Below are 18,690 nucleotides of genomic sequence, written 5' to 3'. Positions count from 1 at the left end.
AACTGTCACGGCTGAGAAATCTTCCTTTCAAATTGATGGCTGGTGGTGTTTAAAGAACAAAGTGTAAAAATAGCATATAGAGTGAAAACTGCCATACTGAGCCAGGCTCTGACTCTTCTGTATAAACCAACAGCTGCTTTGTTTATCCTGACAGTGGGGAAGCATCTTTGTACACTGGCCTGGCTCAAAATATACCCCACCCTTGTTTCTTTGTGTCCTCTCTTCCCCCGACATCGAGAAAGTTCCCTTAACAGCAGTAAATTAGCACCACATAAAACTACAACTTTGCACCATATCAAACTGCAACGGTGCAGTTAGGTAATTTTAGTTTCTGAACTGAATGGTGTTTGGGGGGGGTTGTTCCTTTAGATAGTAGGGTACCCACCCCTGCCTTACAGTAACCACTTGTGGGAATTGATTAAAATTACTGTTCTAAGAAGGAAAATTAAGAATAGAAGATGGTGACTTTTTAAGCCACCTTTATGAACTGATGCAGGTGGTGCTGTGGGTTAAACCACAGAGCCTAGGACTTGCTGATCAGAAGATCGGCGGTTTGAATCTCCCGCTATGGGGTGAGATCCTGTGCTTGGTCCCTGCTCCTGCCAACCTAACAGTTCGAAAGCATGTCAAAGTGCAAGTAGATAAATAGGTACCGCTCCGGCGGGAAGGTAAACGGCGTTTCTGTACGCTGCTCTGGTTCGCCAGAAGTGGCTTAGTCATGCTGGCCACATGACCTGGAAGCTGTACGCTGGCTCCCTCGGCCAGTAAAGCGAGATGAGCGCCGCAACCCCAGACTCGGCCACGACTGGACCTAATGGTCAGGGGTTACCTTTACCTATGAACTGATCAATGCAATATTCCTCACACCACGGTAATCATAAAGTCTTCACAGTTATTTTTGTTGTTCTCTCTTCATTTTCCAGTTCGAAACCCCGATGGACAGATAATGCTTTATTCAAAGGGAGCAGATACTATTTTATATGAAAGGCTTCATCCATCTAGCAAATCTCTCAAGTCTTTAACTTCAGACCATCTTGCGGTAGGTCCATATTGTTTAGAAGCCAATGCAAGGGCTTCTAAAGTATTAAGTATAAATGAAAAAGACTTTGGCATGCTTCACCCAAACCGATGGTAAAATATCTTTGGGTCATGTTTCTTCTGACCGGCGTGGGAAGGAACTTGATTGAATGCTGTCCCCTTCAGTCCAACCTGTCCATAAAACCTAGCATAGTATGGAGAAGGCTAGCCTAGAATTCTTCTCCCAGAAATCCTTCCTAGGTGCAGGATTCCTTTGTGGGACATTAAATCATACAATTATTTGCCTTCAGCTTAAAGTGGCATAGACCAGACTTAGTTTTGCTGCATTCTCAGGTAAAGTAGAGTAAGCCATAAGCACAGTTTTGAAGATTTTCTGGAGTAGGAATTTTTATTTGTAATTATTGCTTTTCAGTATACCCCTCAAAGCACCTTTTGCTCAGTTCTTCTGAACTAAAATGATCTTTTAAGGAGAACCCCCCTGAAAAGTTCTTATTTTCTTAAAGGAAAAAGGATTTTTTTTTAAAGTGTCTACATTTAACATGAACCATTCCACAATTCTATAACCAAAATAAGCCTTTGACATTTAATATACAATATGTGGATTTAGTAATATTGGTTACAAACAGAACCATTTTTTCCTCTGCAATGGAGTTCTTTTGGCTTTGTTTTAATCTTCTCCAGGATTTTTTTTTAATGAAGGTTAAAATCACAAACATTTTGAATCTTGCATTTAAAATATAGAGACCTTGAATTTTCTTACACTGACCCAGCAAAGTTTATGGAATAGATTTTTGTGAAAACAGATCAACTCTTCCAGACATCTCATGTTTTCATAGCCAGCTAAATTGATTCTGTGGCTTTTTTCTAGCCCATAATATTTTACCTTGTTCAGATTCCTCTTTTCTTATAATTATTAATTTTGAATATTACAAGAAGAAATGCTAAAAATGTTAATAGAGTGTTACAAACCATTCACATTTTCAGCTCTGCAAGGTCAAAATCCAATGTGTTTGCAATTTTCATAGCAAAAGCCAAATTTGCTAGGTTTTGAAAGAAATTCATACTGTTTATATCTAAATTAGCCAAAATATATTTTGGATAATAAAACAAAATGACTTGCTATTTGCAGTTTATAAGATGGCTCCAAGTGAAATTACTGTTGTCAGAACAATAAACCTCAGCGTTCGAGAAATAAGGAATGGGTGTTTATGGGAATTCATAATTTTATAATGGAAATACAATAGAAGAAGGTCTAAATTAGCTGGCGTGCATCTCTGAGCATTTAATGCACCAGATGTTCAGATTTTTACATTTGTATGCATGACTTTGGTGTTTGTGTGTGTGTGTGTGTGTGTGTGTGTGTGTTTTGCTTCGTGTAGTTTTCACATACTATTTGTCAAGTTCAGATTAAGTTTCTTATGTTTAGGAAATAGTTATTGTAATAATGATAATGATAAGGGGTATCCAGTGCCATCATTCTGTTAATGCTTGCACAATGGAAACTTAACTCATTGCCCTGCATGCACTGTGCACCCTCCCCAAACCTGCTCCCAAGGCTTTGTTGATACTACCCAAACAGATTTAGAGGGCAGACGGAGGGAGGAGAGTTGGAGGAAGGTTTTGTTGCACAAGCAGAAATCATTGCACTAACAGAATGTGTGAGTTAGCAGAATTCAACGGCCAGGTTGCTCACTGGAGCAAGACGGTTTGAGCATATTACACCGATCCTGGTCCAACAGCATTGGCTACCAATTAGTGTCTGCTCCCAATTCAAAGTGCTGGTTTTGACCTATAAAGCCTTAAACAGCTCAGGACCGCAATACCTCAAGGACCGCCTCTTCCCATATGAACCTACCCAGACCCTGAGATCATCTTCTGAGGCCCTTCTTCATGTGCCACCTCCTCGAGAGGTCCGGAGGGTGTCAACACGAGAACGGGGCCTTCTCTGCAGTGGCTCCCCATCTGTGGAATTCTCTCCCCAGGGAAGTTTGCCTGGCCCCTTCATTATACACCTTTAGGCGCCAGGCAAAAAGTTCTTTAACCAGGCCTTCGGTTGATCCGATTTACATCCTATGCCCTTTTAAAATGTGTTGTGGGGGGGGGGGGTATTGGGTTTCTGTTTTTATTTTTATTAGGTGTTTTTATTAGGTGTTTTGTGGTTTTCTATCTTGATTTTATCCCTAACCCCCAGGTATAGGGCAGTACAGTGGTACCTCGGGTTACATACGCTTCAGGTTACAGACTCCGCTAACCCAGAAATAGTACCTCGGGCTAAGAACTTTGCTTCAGGATGAGAACAGAAATCGTGCAGTGGCGGCTCGGTGGCAGCGGGAGGCCCCATTAGCTAAAGTGGTGCTTCAGGTTAAGAACAGTTTCAGGTTAAGAACGGACCTCCGGAACGAATTAAGTACATAACCCGAGGTACCACTGTATATAAATTCAATAAATAAAACAAAAAATATTTTGGATAGAAATCACTAACTTTACAGTGTGCAGAGCACTCCATGTACCTTATCTCACCATAGTCGTTGCAGCCACACTGCAAGATAGGTCAGTATTATTATATTAATATTGTGATTCGAGGACCCGTTACCCACTTGGGAATAATAAAGACACATGGACACAGTATATTAGGTTAATGGGGTAGAAAAGGCCATAACTTTATTGATTACAGCATGTGAGAGGTATTGGCTTAGGCATTGGACAACCGCAAATTTTGACTCCACCCACTCAGGGGTGAGTCTGATGAGGGCTAACCACCAGTAGGAGGAGCCTGTTGATGCAAATACAACTATAAGCTCTCCCCTGATGTCACCAAGGGTCGTGCCATGGCCCCCAGCCGCACAGGGCATCGGACAGGATCCACGACCGCCGGATTCCTTTAACAGAATACCCAAAAATGAAGGGTTAGGCGATGGCCACACCTTGCCCTTCCATACACCAACAACCTTTTCCAATGCCTAACCGCCAAATACCGAGAAAGTTGTGACGATTGCTACGAGATAGGCGAAAAAAAACAAAAGGCCAGTGCCAATTTGCCAATTGGAAAAAAAACTCCTACCAGGCCCCCTAGGCAACTAGGCGACCAACCACAAGTCCATAGCAAGGTCAAGCGAACAGCTAAGCCCTAAAGGGAGTGGGAGGTGGGTGACTTGAAGAGATCGGCAGTGCAATGGCGGGGAGAGCTTGCGTGGCTGCATTTGAGTAGCTAAACCACGCCCCCAAGCTGCCACCCGATTGGGTGTTCTTCTGGGAGGCATGGCGTGCCAGCGATGGAGCAGGGCAGGGGCCGGCATGCCCCCTGCATAACGCGGGAAACTGTTCCTGCTCACAATCCCTCCCCTCCTGCAGGAGGAGAGGCTTTGCAGATATGGGGAGAGGCTAAAGGAGAGTAGAATCATAGAATCATAGAGTTGGAAGAGACCACAGGGGCCATCGAGTCCAACCCCCTGCCAAGCAGGAAACACCATCAGAGCACTCCTGACATATGGTTGTCAAGCCTCTGCTTAAAGACCTCCAAAGGAGGAGACTCCACCACACTCCTTGGCAGCAAATTCCACTGTCGAACAGCTCTTACTGTCAGGAAGTTCTTCCTAATGTTTAGGTGGAATCTTCTTTCTTGTAGTTTGGATTCATTGCTCCGTGTCTGCTTCTCTGGAGCAGCAGAAAACAACCTTTCTCCCTCCTCTATGTGACATCCTTTCATCCTCTATGTGACATCATTTTATCCTCTATGTGACATCCTTCCCCAAAGCCACTGAGAGAGTTTGTGGCAGAGGTGATATATGAACCGATGACTTCCTGATTCACAGTTCAGTCTCCGCAATAGCCAACTTTGCAAACCTAGGGCCTTGCATGTGATGCCGATCCCTTGATGAAGCTAAGATGGTGTGAGGCTAGCTGTTGCTTGAATGAGTGTCCTGTGTATGTTTCCCCAAGTTCTCTAATTGAAGCAGTGGAGTTTGGTCCACGAGGACAAACAGGAGACAGTTTTGCGCTGGTAGAACTCAGTAGGGAGGGAGATGAAGACAAACCTTGAGTTAGTTGGCTTCACTAGTCACTGGTCTCCATTGTCGGTCTCGATTGACTTCTGGAAAACCCTGAATGGAAGACTGGTAGGGTAGAAATTTATTAAATAAATACATAAATCAGTTTCTACCAATCAAGTTGCTGGGACTTCAGCTTTCCCAAATGACTGCTGAAATCTGGATCCTAGCAGCCCAGTTCTGAACTAAGCATAATTTTGCGTGTGCGGTTTTTCACAGAAAACGAGAATCAACCATTGAAGTTCCACTTTGAAGGAACTGTAGGTGTAGGAAGGGGGCGAGTCTTTGCAGTTTCACATCAAAATAACCTAAACTAGGATATTGCCTTGAAATTTAGCATCTTTTGTGACTTCATTACTTAAAAGGAGGGGAGGGAAGAGTGTGGAATAAAAGGCTGTTTTAATTAGCAGACATCTTACAACATGTTTGTATTTTTGTTCTGGACAAATAATAGGAGTTTGCTGGAGAAGGCCTTCGGACTTTAGTTCTGGCTTACAAAAATGTGGATGAAGAGCAATTTCAGGAGTGGTTTGAAGTTTATCAGAAGGCCAGCAGTTTGCAAGAGAATAGGGATGAACTGCTCGCTTCAGCATATGAAAGCATTGAGAGAGACCTGAAGGTATTGCAAGTCAATTTGCAGGGGGAAATATTTTGTGTATTTACTTGAGTTAATTATTCTATCCGCCTGATGCTTTTCCATTAGAAAAATTGATCAAGGTGACATTTCTTTTAGATAAATGAAACAATTAAAATACATTTAAAAAAATCAAAACAACAATAAACATCCAAAACACTGAATCATCACTTTAAAGTCCAGAATGGGCATGACCTATTAGGCAAACCTTGGACTGGAAAATATTTAACAAATAAAAAGGACATCAGATTTACATAGGGCATCACAGGTTATTTCCAAGTTGGGTTAAGAATGTAAGAAGATAAAGGTAAAAAAAAAAAGGTAAAGGACCCTTGGACGATTAAGTCCAGTCAAAGGTAACTATGAAGTTGTGGTGCTCATCTCGCTTTTCAGGCTGATGGAGCCAGTGTTTCTTCACAGGCAGCTTTCCAGGTCATGTGGCCAGCAGGAATAAGCTGCTTCTGGTGCAACGGAACACTGTGATGGAAACCAGAGCGCACGGAAATGCCATTTACCTTCCCACCACAGTGATACCTATTTATCTACTTGCACTGGCATGCTTTTGGACTGCTAGGTTGGCAGGAGCTGGGACAGAGCAACGGGAGCTCACCCTGTTGTGGAGATTGCGATCTACTGGTTGATCCCCAGGAGGTTGGGGTCGATCGCTGTTGATCGCAGGCTCTTTTTCCTTTGTGATCGCCCCCTCGCCCCGCTCTCCATTCGCTCATGATCGCTAGAACGGAAGACGGAGTCTCCGTTGCGAGGCTGTTTGTTTCCTGACTGATCTTTTGGTGAGCTTCCTTTTTCTTTCCCCCCTAAAGAAAGCTCATCATTATTTGGCCTGTCTCTTTAAAAAAAGTCAACAACTTTTTCTTTCCCCCGTAAAAAAAGTTCAACAACTTTGACCTGAACCCCACAAAAGGTCAGCAAGTTTGAATTTCCTCCCTAAAACTAAGAAAAGCTCAACAACTTTGACCTGAACCCCCCACCCCCACCCCAAAAGGGGTAGATCACTGCCAGTTTTTTATTTTGTGAGTAGATTGCAGTCTCTTGTGAGTTGGATGTCCCTGTGTATAAGAAGCTGCCTTGCACTGAGTCGAACCTTTGCTCCACCTAGCTCAATATTATCTAAACCAGGAGGTGCCAATCATCTTAGGCCCATCAACACATTTGGATTTTTGAGTGAGTACCATAGATGTCACCTCCTCTGGTCACCCAGAATAGTCCCCACGCCACCACATATAGATACAAGGGACCTGGATAAAATATCCCTGTAAGACTCAAGGTGTTATTATGGGAATTTACATTATGCTGAGAAGTTTGAAATTGTATCAGGAATGAAAGACATGTTGCCCAGAGCTTATGCTTGTTTGTTAACATTTTTTCAACTGATCTATTCTGCTTCCTCACGAAGCTATTGGGAGCCACAGCTATAGAAGATAAATTGCAAGAAGGAGTTTCAGAAACCATTGAACGCTTATCGCTAGCAAACATTAAGATCTGGGTACTAACGGGAGACAAACAAGGTAGGTTTTCAGTTTTATGTATCAACTGATTCTCTGTGGAGGGGTACCAGAAGGGCTTCAATTCAGTGAACGTGGTCATTTTCCAATGTGGTGCAATAGTTAGAGCAGTGGTTCCCAACCATTTTTGGCCATGCCCCACCTAGGAATCTCTAAAATCCTGATGCCCCACCCCACCCTCTGACATATAATTCTTATTATTCAAAAAGTGAACTCCTATTCACGTGGAGGAAGCCTAAAAGGCCATTCAGTGTGAATAGCACATTCTCAAATTGCCCCCCTTAAAAATCAAATGTGGTGCCCCACATTGGGAACCACAGGGTTAGAGTATCAGACTAGGACCAAGGAGATTCAAATCTCCACTCGGACATAAAGCTCACTGGAAGACAGGCTATTCATTATTTCTTAGCCTAAACCACACATAGGGCAACCTTTTTGAGTCCACAGCTCCCTTAACCAACTTCATTTTTTCTGCGGCACCCCTGTGGGGCTCAGGAGCCCAGTTATGTCACCCTCACCCCTTGCCTGTGCAGCTGGCAGCCTCTCGCCCTTTTCTGAACACCCTCCCTTATGGAGTGTTCCCTCAGCCTCCTCTCCTCTCGCCTCTCCTTGGGACTCCCCTGGGCAGCCACTGCTGCCATGCCTGGTCTCTGAGCTGCCCCGCCCCCCCGCCCCCCCCCCCGCCCCAAAGAGAGCTGCCTCCCAGAGGCATCATTCGCCTGCGGAGCTTATAACCAGGGCTGCTGCAATAAACAGCTGTGCAAGCCTTTGGGAGACAGAGACACAAAAGGACAGAGGAGGGAGGGAGGGACGGAAAGAGGGACAGAGGCCAGCGTTGCATCTATGACTGTCTTTCAAGGCACCCCAGGGTGCCATGGCGCACTGGTTGTAAACCACTGACATAGGGTATTGTGTGTGTGTGGACATGAGCTCCATGGAAACAGGGGTATGCTATGAATGCAATATATGAACAAAATACAGGGAGGAGTAGGGCAGAGTTTGAGCAATAGGGTCTATTTCTCTTTTAAGTGTAACTTTTTAATACAGTGGACCATCTGGATACGAATTAAATTCGTTCCAGGGGTCAGTAAGTTAAAGGGACCCCTGACCATTAGGTCGAGTTGTGACCAACTCTGGGGTTGCGGTGCTCATCTGGCAGTTCCCTCACTGCGAGAGGCCAAGTTACAGGGAACCAGGCAGAGGGCCTTCTCGGTAGTGGCGCCCGCCCTGTGGAACGCCCTTCCAGCAGATGTCAAAGCGATAAACAACTACCTGACATTCAGAAGACATCTGAAGGCAGCCCTGTTCAGGGAAGTTTTTAATATGTGCCAATTTAGTGTACTTTTCATCTTTGTTGGAAGCCGCCCAGAGTGGCTGGGGAAACCCAGACAGATGGGCTGGGTACAAATAATAAAGTATTATTATTATTATTATTATTATTATTATTATTATTATTATTATTAGCCGAGGGAGCCGGCGTACAGCTTCCGGGTCATGTGGGCAGCATGACTAAGCCGCTTCTGGCGAACCAGAGCAGCACACGGAAACGCTGTTTACCTTCCTGCCAGAGCGGTACCTATTTATCTACTTGCACTGGTGTGCTTTCGAACTGCTAGGTTGGCAGGAACAGGGACCGAGCAACGGGAGCTCACCCCGTCACGGGGATTCAAACCGCCAACCTTCTGATCGGCAAGTCCTAGGCTCTGTGGTTTAACCCACAGCGCCACCCACGTCCCATTCCAGGGGTCAGTACTTAACCTGAAAAGTCTGTAACTGGAAGCGCTGCTTCTGTGCACATGCGCACACAGCAAAACCTGAAAGTATACACTTCCGAGTTTCCCGCGTTCACAACCCGAAAGTTACATATCCAGAGGGTCCACTGTAATAATTTTTATTAGTTTTCAATTACAATAATCCAATAATAGCCTCATTATAACAATGCCAAATTATATTACAATTACTAATACCAATCATTCAGATGCCAAATGATATAATTTAGGTGGCCCCCTGGGTGCTAGAATTGATGGTTTGGTGATTTACTTTAATTCTGCATTCCAAAATCTTATTAATTTCAGTTACACTCCAGTCAAAATAACAACCCCTTATACAACAACTGAAATATTCACGCTTTCCATTTGTATTGACACATTAAATGATTGATAAAACTACAGGTGAAGCATTCAAACAATATCCTTGTTCTTCCTGTGTGTGGCAATTATTCTGTCCATGATGTTTCTTCCTGTCCTTGTAAAATATTATGTCTATCTCTTCCTGGTTGTTGGTGCTATCCATCATGCCTTGGGCAGAGCTAATATCCTATTGTTGTTTCAAAAGTTCTCCATTGCTCCGTCCCGTGGTTCATTGTTTTGCAACTTCAACAGCAGTTGCAAAAATCAATAAACACCCTGTTCTCGCCATTTCTCCATTTCTCTTTTAAGTGTATCTAGACTGCAAACTTAAACTAGTTAGTTCTACTCAGAGGTAGACCCACCAAAATGAATGGACTGACGTTAGTCATGTACATTAATTTCAGTGGGTCTGCTTTGAGTAAACCTTAGTTGACTATCACCTTCTGTGAGCACTGTGCTCCAACAACAACATGGAAGGATCTTTGGTAAATCTGGGCATCCATAGCCCACTCTGGCAAAAGAATTTGAGATCTTTGAGCCCAAAGTAACATGTGAACCAGTCCTTCAACCATTTATTGCGGCACTCACTGGCATGATATATTAGGGGCTACTGGCTAAGATTGGTTTGAGATAGCCAACTATTTTTGACATTATTTAACCTGTCCTAACACTTGCTCGTCTTCCTTCCCTTGTCTCATTCTGTTAATCATCACAGCGGAAAGGGAGAGAGGCTGGCGGTTAGAATTTCACTTTGCAACCTTCTCGTGCGTTCCATTGTATTTTTTTATGGGCTGGCATACAGAGTCCCACCACATAAATGGTCCCATTTGGCAGCCTTTTGGTTTACACTTCCCTCGGAATTTACACTTTCCATTAGTTCACAAGAGGGGGGAGATTGACACACATAACTGGTGGAATTTTTTCCTTGCTCCGTTTAAGTCATAAAAACAAAAAGAAATGTGGTTGTTCATCCTGTGTAAATTATTAGGCTACAGATCAGCACTCTTTGCGTTGCCTGGGGGTGAATAAGAATTTCCTCCAGTCAGTCAGACAGTGAAGTCTTATTGTATTGTTCCTCCTACTGTGATATCCGCCACCATTTTATTAATCCAATTTTACAAACTATGTCAGGAAGATCTGAAGTGTTTTATATCAATTATCTTTTGGCAGACCAGTTTCCAGAGACCACTGCCAAGGTAACTAGTTTTTGTGTGGTGGCAATAGCTTGTCGGTGCAGGCTCTTGTCTTAATTTTAGAATTATCAACACCTTATCTTGATTTTAACCATTTTAATATAATTATTTTATATTTCTCATTTTTTAAAAAATATCTTACATTGTTTTTAACTCCACTTTTAATAGTACTCTTAACGTATTTTGTTGTGTTCTATGTACTTTGTTTTCTTCTTTTCTTCTCTACTGGTCATTGACTGAAATTTTATATATATATGAAATAACACGCATCAGGATAAACACATGCACAGGTTCTCATGTTGTCCAAAGTCAAGTTCTTCTTGCCCATCTTTCTTGCTTTTTTTAGAAACGGCGATGAACATTGGTTATTCCTGCAACATGCTTACTGATGCCATGGATGAGATTTTCATAGTAGAGGGTCACACAAAAGCAGAAGTATGTGAAGAACTAAGGTAAAACTATTATAAAGCAATTATTGGGTTGTACTCAAAATATCTAATTTGTTTCTTCGTTCTCCTGTTCCTCACTAGAAAATCCTAAATGTTCAACGTGGTGTCAGGTGTTACAATAACTTCAGCTGAAAAGGGAAAATGCATGTCGTCTTCTTCTTTGGCAATCACTTGTAGCAGAGTAAGATTGTCTTCCTGACTGTGGAGGCCAATTCTGGATCCACACGTCCTTCCACAGTGGGGACATAGGTTTCCGGGCAGGAGTTGATCATGGTGAGGGTTTGCTAAGCGTGTCTTCCTCTGAGCTCATTTCTCCCTTTCGTCCTGAGTTTGAGTGTCTTCAAAGCCCATGACACCTTTGGTAAAGGCTGTTCTCCAACTGGAGCGCTCACAGGCCAGTGTTTCCCAGTTGTCAGTGTTTATAGTACATTTTTAAAGATTTGCCTTGAGAGACCCTTTAAACCTCTTTTGTTGACCACCAGCATTACGCTTTCCATTTTTAAGTTCAGAATAGAGTAGTTGCTTTGGAAGATGATAATCAAGCATCCGCACAACATGACCAGTCCAATTAAGTTGATGTTGAAGAACCATTGCTTGATCATTGAATGTATCATTGCATGTATCCTTTATGGGGAGATATGCAGGCTTAAAACATTTAGAGAGCCCACACATTTCTCCATGTGCAAAATGCACAAATTCCTTGTTTGGAAAGAACAACATTGGTGGAAACTGGAAGCGTGAATCCACGTGTATATTTAACTTTTGCCACGTGCTGCAGTATCTGAAACTTCCCTCTCCTTGTGCCAGCAATTGCTGACCTGCTGGTTTCTGGAAAACAGACTTGGGCTTAAGTGGCCGTTGGTTGGGGCTACAAGCTAGAAAAGATTTTAGTTTTGCTTTTACTTTGATATACAATATATTGAGTTTCAATAGTTTAATGGTGGATTTTTCAAACTAATTCTATGATATTTGATGAAGTTGGCTATAGCTGCAAAGGTTGAGGCTGTGGCCAACTTTTTTTTATCATACCATATTTTTCTTTGTGTATGCCTTGAGAAAAAATGCTAGTGGAGTAGGACATCTGGTCAAGGTGTTTGTGTCCCTAATTGGTGTTCCACTTCCAATTTTGCCAGAAATGGGTTTCTGGTTACAGAGGAACTCAAACTCAATTTCTCATAATCATCCGCAACAGTGTAAGAAAAGCAGTGCTTGAGAAGTTCATTTTCGAAAGGAGTCAGCTCCAATTCACCCTCAGTTCAATTGACAGTTTAGCTCACAATTCATTCACATGATCCTTGGCATTTTGTTCCCCTGCCTCCGCCTTTTGAATTTTACAAGCTGCTCTGCTAAGTATAAAATATACTTAAGAAGGCGGGGGGTGGGTGGGACTCGACACATACACACAGAGAACCACAGTGTAAGATGAACAATTGTTTTGTTTGTTTTCCTCAACAATTATAATCTTGATGCATAAACAGCAGCATCACTTTTCAGATAAGTAAAAATGGTAAATGCAGTGGCCAAATCAAACACAGAGTTAAATACAATGCAATCCGTGTGTACGTGTGTATAACTGAATTAAAATTAAATTTGAATCAAAATCCCAAAAGTTCCACCATAAAAGAAACTTAATTCATGTTCAGTGCACCTGGAAATTATGGAAACTGCTTTCAGGTGCAACTGAGATATAATTGATTTGAATTAGTTAATCTGAATTAGTTCATTTCAAGCCCTGTGTTAGAGACATTGGAATAAACAGTGAATGTGCTCGTGGAGGATATAAGTAACATAAGAATCTAATGAGTGTAAATATTGTGGGATGTTGTTCATGAATAGATCCATTGATAGGCAAGGCCTCCGCCTGCCATTTGACACAAAACCCACCCCCTTCAGTAGATCTAGTCATGTCACTAGAGTGCTTACTTGCATGTATTCCTCTACTGTTTTTGCTTTGAAGACTTTGACCTTGACTAGAATCTTTTTTTAAAAAAAGTGAATTTGGGAGAAAGTGGTCTATCTAGATGTCTGCTAACTCTTTCTCTCACCACAGTTCCTAGTACTAAAAAGGCAAGCCATTTTTAAACTGAGCAAAGGTTTGTCTCTTCCACGATGGAGACTACTTTGACAAAAATATCAAGCAACTTTCTGGCTGTCTTCAAGAGTCTCCCATGCAACTAAGTATCTGTTTGTTGTTTGGATTTGATATCCCGCTTTATCACTACCCGAAGGAGTCTCAAAGCGGCTAACAATCTCTTTTTCTCTTCCTCCCCCACAACAAACACTCTGTGAGGTGAGTGGGGCTGAGAGACTTCAGAGAAGTGTGAGTAGCCCAAGGTCACCCAGCAGCTGCATGTGGAGGAGCAGGGAAGCGAACCTGGTTCACCAGATTACGAGTCCACTGCTCTTAACCACTACACCACACTGGCTATGTGTTTCATAGATGCTTTTTTTGTTTTGTTTTTTAAAGGAAAGCAAAAGATCTTATTTTGGGGCTGAGCAAGGACATTTCTGATGGACATGCTTATGATGAAAAGCTCCAAGAAGCAACACAAAACTTGGAAGAAACTGTCGCTTCTGATTATGCCTTAGTAATAAATGGACATAGCCTTGTAAGTGAATCGTTTCTGGACTTTTCCACTTTCTTTCCCGCTGCTAATAATCATGTGCTTTTGGTGTTCTAAGCATGACAGATTCCTCTCCGAACTCCAAAATTATTTCACAAGAAAGTTAAACACAAGGGCTGACTGAGCTGTAAGGACCAATTAGATATGACATCTTAACTTTTGGATGGCTTTGTAATGGAAATCAAATTAGTAACTTAGTGCAGCTTTTCCCCCTTTTTTTAATGGTCTTGATTAGAAATTGACCCACTGGTATTGTTTTAAGTACTTTTATGAGGGGAATATCACAAGTCATTGCAAATTACATTTTTTTAAAAAAAAAAAAAGCAACAGGCAGAGGCAAAAGGGCGTAAGGATGAATATATTCCTGATGTCTGCTATTTGAGAGCACAGACTGACCTGAAAGTCATTACTGTACCAAATTAATGTCATTAAGATGCCTCAAGTGGTTTCTCTAAATATCAGCTTTTACAGGGATACCAAAACACTTGGCTTTGATTAAGAAACCTGGTTCTTGTCATAACACAAGAAAAGCTTACTTTTATAGCTGTTCTTGTACGCTGGTAAGCTTCCAGATCTTGGAACAAATATCTGAAATGCTCTTCTGAATTGCAAAGACCATAAAAAGCTGCAGTTGAACTCTGAATGTAACTTGTTCTATAGGGCGGGGGTGGGGACTTGCTACAAGCACTTTGATCTTTTTGCCCTCCCTTTTACACTTATAAAAGAAGCATCTCTTTAAGCACTTTGGAATAACAGAATATGAGGAAAAGGTCTCAACCCAACGAGAAGCACCCAAAAGAAGGAGTTATGACAAAGGCGTGGGAGATGGGAGCCCCAAATATAACTTACATTTCTGCATCCCAGATGTTGTTAGACTCCATCTCCCAGCAGCCCCAGCCAGCATGGCCAAAATCTGGAGGCCGTTACATTGGCTACCTCTGGTTTAGCAGTTTGGTATGTGTTTGTGGAAAAGGGATGCAGGTGGCGCTGTGGGTTAAACCACAGATCCTAGGACTTGCCGATCAGAAGGTCGGCGGTTCAAATCCCTGCGACGGGGTGAGCTCCTGTTGCTCGGTTTCTCCTGCCAACCTAGCAGTTCGAAAGCACGTCAAAGTGCAAGTAGATAAATAGGTACCACTCCGGCGGGAAGGTAAACGGCGTTTCCGTGTGCTGCTCTGGTTCACCAGAAGTAGCTTAGTCATGCTGGCCACATGACCCGGAAGCTGTATGCTGGCTCCCTCGGCCAATAAAGCGAGATGAGCGCTGCAACCCCAGAGTCGGTCACGACTGGACCTAATGGTCAGGGGTCCTTTACCTTTATGTGTTTGTGGTAGGCAAACTGAAGGCCAAACCACACCTGATGAAGGAAATTTGTATCTCAAGATCCTGTTTTGTTTTTAAATTAAAAAAGGATTTGGGGGGGGTGTTATTTGCACATTCTCTCATGCAATTTCCACAATCTGAATCTGCTCCAACCCTGCCTGTGCACGCCTTTTAAAAGTGAAAAGTGTACTACTGTAAGCAGATGAAAACATTAGCAGGATTTTAATAAAACCTGTAATGTAACAAACACTATGGACAATATGGATGGATACAACATACAGTGGTACCTCGGGTTAAGTACTTAATTCGTTCCGGAAGGCCGTTCTTAATCTGAAACTGTTCTTAATCTGAAGCACCACTTTAGCTAATGGAGCCTCCTGCTGCCGCCGCGCCGCCAGAGCACAATTTCTGTTCTCATCCTGAAGCAAAGTTCTTAACCCAAGGTAATATTTCTGGGTCAGCGGAGTCTGTAACCTGAAGCGTATGTAACCTGAAGCGTATGTAACCCGAGGTACCACTGTATGGATTATGAAATAATATGCAATTGAAAAGGTTGACAATAGGAAGTCTGGAGATTCAGAGAAATATGGATATGTATTTGGTATTGTTATAACTTTATACTTGAAAAATCAAATAAAAATTATTTCCAAAAAATTAAAAAATAAAAGTGAAAAGTGTGTACAATACACACCAGCGTCCTGCATCAGGCATGGCTTGGCTGATTGCTACCAATATTTTGCTACCTGGAAAAGAACATTGGCTTGAACATGTAGGTTGGCTCTTTTCTCCTCTGTGTGTGTGTGTTTCTAATGGCCACTTACTTGGTCAGGAGGTGGGTGGCAGTTGTGGCACGGTGCAGCAGTTGCTCACAAACCCAGGGGGCGAAATGACTTCACTGTGGTGACTTTGCCTCCCTAACCGGCCACCAAACTGAAGTTTGAATTTGCCCTATCAGGGACAAGCAAGGTGTGTGTGGACTAGAGTGGAGAAGTCTTCACTGTATGCATGTGTTTTATCATTATGTTTTGTTATCATCTTTTCCATGGATATACTCAGTATCTAACTTCATTTGCTTAGAAGATTGATTGTAATGTTCACTTCGAGAATGCCCCATTGCATGTTCTTATGCTAAAGGTCCTCGGCTCTGAAATGGCTTTCTTGGATTTTACTTGGAGAGACATTGCAAGGGATGTGTGCCTGTTAGAGGCTTATATCTCCCCCAAGAGGCTCAGTGGTTTAGACGACAGTGCCACCTGTGTCCCGGAAGGTCGGTGGTTCAAATCCCCGCAACGGGGTGAGCTCCCGTTGCTCTGTCCCAGCTCCTGCCAACCTAGCACTTTGAAAGCACACCAGTACTAGTAAATAAATAGGTACCGCTGTGGTTGGAAGGTAAACAGTGTTTCCATGCGCTCTGGTTTCTGTCACGGTCCTCCATGTGCCAGAAGCGGTTTAGTCATGTTGGCCACATGACCCAGAAAGCTGTCTATGGACAAACGCCGGCTCCCTCGGCCTGAAAGCGAGATGAGCGCTGCAGCCCCATAGTTGCCTTTGACTTGACTTAACCATCCAGGTCCTTTGCCTTTTTATATCTCCCCCACATAGCCCCAGCAATATATAGCAAAAAAACCCCTAAGCAACAAAAAAAATAAGGGAGGGAGTGTCATCACTTATTGGATTACCCAATAAGCAGGCAAAGCATGTGCTTAGAGCCACCAGCAAAGCAGGGGCACTATATCTATCATCTATCTATCTACCGTATTTTTCAGCCCATAGGATGCATCAGCCCATAGGGCGCACCTAGTTTTTTGGGGGGGAAATAAAGAAAAAAAAATATCCCCCCCCCAGGCGTGGGGCGGGGGCGGGGGAAGCCCGAGCTTCCCCAGCCCCCAGAACAGGCAGCTCTCCACAAGCCGTGGAAGAGCTGTGCGACTTCGGCGACCCCTCTTGCTCTCCAGGCTTCAGCAAAAGCCTGCATTTGTCCCATAGGACGCACACACATTTCCCCTTCATTTTTGGAGGGGGAAAAGTGCGTTCTATAGGGTGAAAAATACGGTATCTATCTATCTATCTATCTATCTATCTATCTATCTATCTATCATCTATCTATCTATCTATCTATCTATCTATCAATCATCTATCTATATCTATCATCATCTATCATCTATCTATCTATCATCTATCTATCATCTAATTTACATTTGGTATTTCAAAAAAATCAAAATCAAATAGTCATCATGGAAAAAATCAGAACTTCCTTTCACTTCATTGCACAATCTTGCCCCATTTTCCTATGTTCATTTTATACCACATTGGCCCGATTATAAGCTGCACCTGAATATAAGCTGCACCTTTAAAATTCAAGGGGGGGGGGAGAAAAAAAGACAATACCCGAATATAAGCCACTCCCTTAAAATTCTGCAGACACTCACACCTGTTCTGTTTTACCATATGTCTGTTTCAGCAGCCAATTTTTGTAAGGTTGCGAATTTAACTTCTCATAGTCAGAATTTGAAAAAAAAGTGAGGCTTATATTCAGGCCAATACGGCAACTTATCCCTTTGTGAACCTGGCGATGTCCTACTAACATAGATCAAAATAATGTAAGGAAATCAGACCCTGCCATGTGTTGTATTTTATTTTTATTCGTTAGAATTTTAGGGTTTAGTATTTTGAATTATTCGTGTGAGAGACGCCATAATCTTTTCAGTGTGCGGGGCCTCTAAAGGTCTTAATCTGGCCCAGCAACAAACCCATCATTTCTGTGTCTGCACAAATTGGCAGCCAAGGACTTTGACCAGAAGCAGGGAAATGTTTTCTGCAATGATTGTACATCATCCATTTCTTCTTGCTATATATTACCATGGAAATATGTGGGGGAGATGCAGGTCAATGATGATGATGATGATGTCGGATAATAATAATAAAAGATGGTGTGGCAGCAGTCATTGGGGTCTTGATTTGCAGCTGTTTTATGGGTAACCTTTTCTTTTTGCAGGCTTATGCACTTGAGGCTGATCTGGAAAATGAGTTCGTGGAAGTTGCATGTGCTTGTAAAACTGTGATCTGCTGCAGAGTCACTCCCTTACAGAAAGCGCAGGTTGTGGAGCTGGTTAAAAAGCACAGGAAAGCCATCACCTTGGCCATAGGAGATGGAGCCAACGATATTGGCATGATAAAAAGTAAGATGATATTCTGTATCCTGGCTGGGAATGGTGAGAAAGTTCAGCTATTTGCGTGTCGAGACCCTGCAGCCACCCCCTCGTTGGAAATAACTCACACAAGGACACGGATATTAGGTTTATGTTTTATTGGGCAAATTTTGGCCACAACTTTATTGAAATTACAGAATGGGAGCGGTATTGGCTTAGGCATTGATTGGACCTGACTATATCTGACTCCTGCCCGTTGTGCAGGAAGTCCCCAGTAAGGGTAAGCCACCGGTAGGGGGAGCCCTGTCGATGCGGACCAACTCAAGCTCCCCCTGGTGTTCCTGTCCGGGTCGTGTCCAGGCCTTAGCCCCCCAGCCGGGTTTCAAACTAGAACAACACCCCCAGATTCCTTTAATGGAATACCCTTAAGCATGGAGGGCCAGGTGATGGCCACACCTCCCCTCCCCCACACAAGGTCAAACAATACCTAACCGCAACCCTAACAAAGTTGTGACGATTGCTACGAGGTAGGTGAAAACCAAGTGGCCAGTGCCAATTTGCCAAGTGGAAAAATTCCTACCA

The 18,690-nt window shown here is 42.9% G+C and overlaps 1 protein-coding gene across 1 annotated transcript in view; it reads left to right on the top strand.

The window, feature by feature from the left end:
* Window positions 1–18,690, top strand: part of ATP8B4 (ATPase phospholipid transporting 8B4 (putative)) — a 113,975-nt gene that overhangs the window by 83,229 nt on the left and 12,056 nt on the right. Inside the window, exons 18-23 of the mRNA XM_083712493.1 lie at window positions 924–1,039; window positions 5,539–5,703; window positions 7,133–7,244; window positions 10,910–11,015; window positions 13,480–13,621; window positions 17,955–18,138. Of these exons, the coding sequence (XP_083568619.1) occupies window positions 924–1,039; window positions 5,539–5,703; window positions 7,133–7,244; window positions 10,910–11,015; window positions 13,480–13,621; window positions 17,955–18,138 (825 nt within the window). The remainder of the gene's footprint in view (window positions 1–923; window positions 1,040–5,538; window positions 5,704–7,132; window positions 7,245–10,909; window positions 11,016–13,479; window positions 13,622–17,954; window positions 18,139–18,690) is intronic.

Source organism: Podarcis gaigeae (genome assembly GCF_964106915.1).
Source record: "Podarcis gaigeae genome assembly, chromosome: 14".
Classification (NCBI taxonomy): Eukaryota; Metazoa; Chordata; class Lepidosauria; order Squamata; family Lacertidae; genus Podarcis; species Podarcis gaigeae.
Note: the sequence above shows the minus strand (reverse complement) of the source record. Positions and strands in the feature narration are given on the sequence as shown.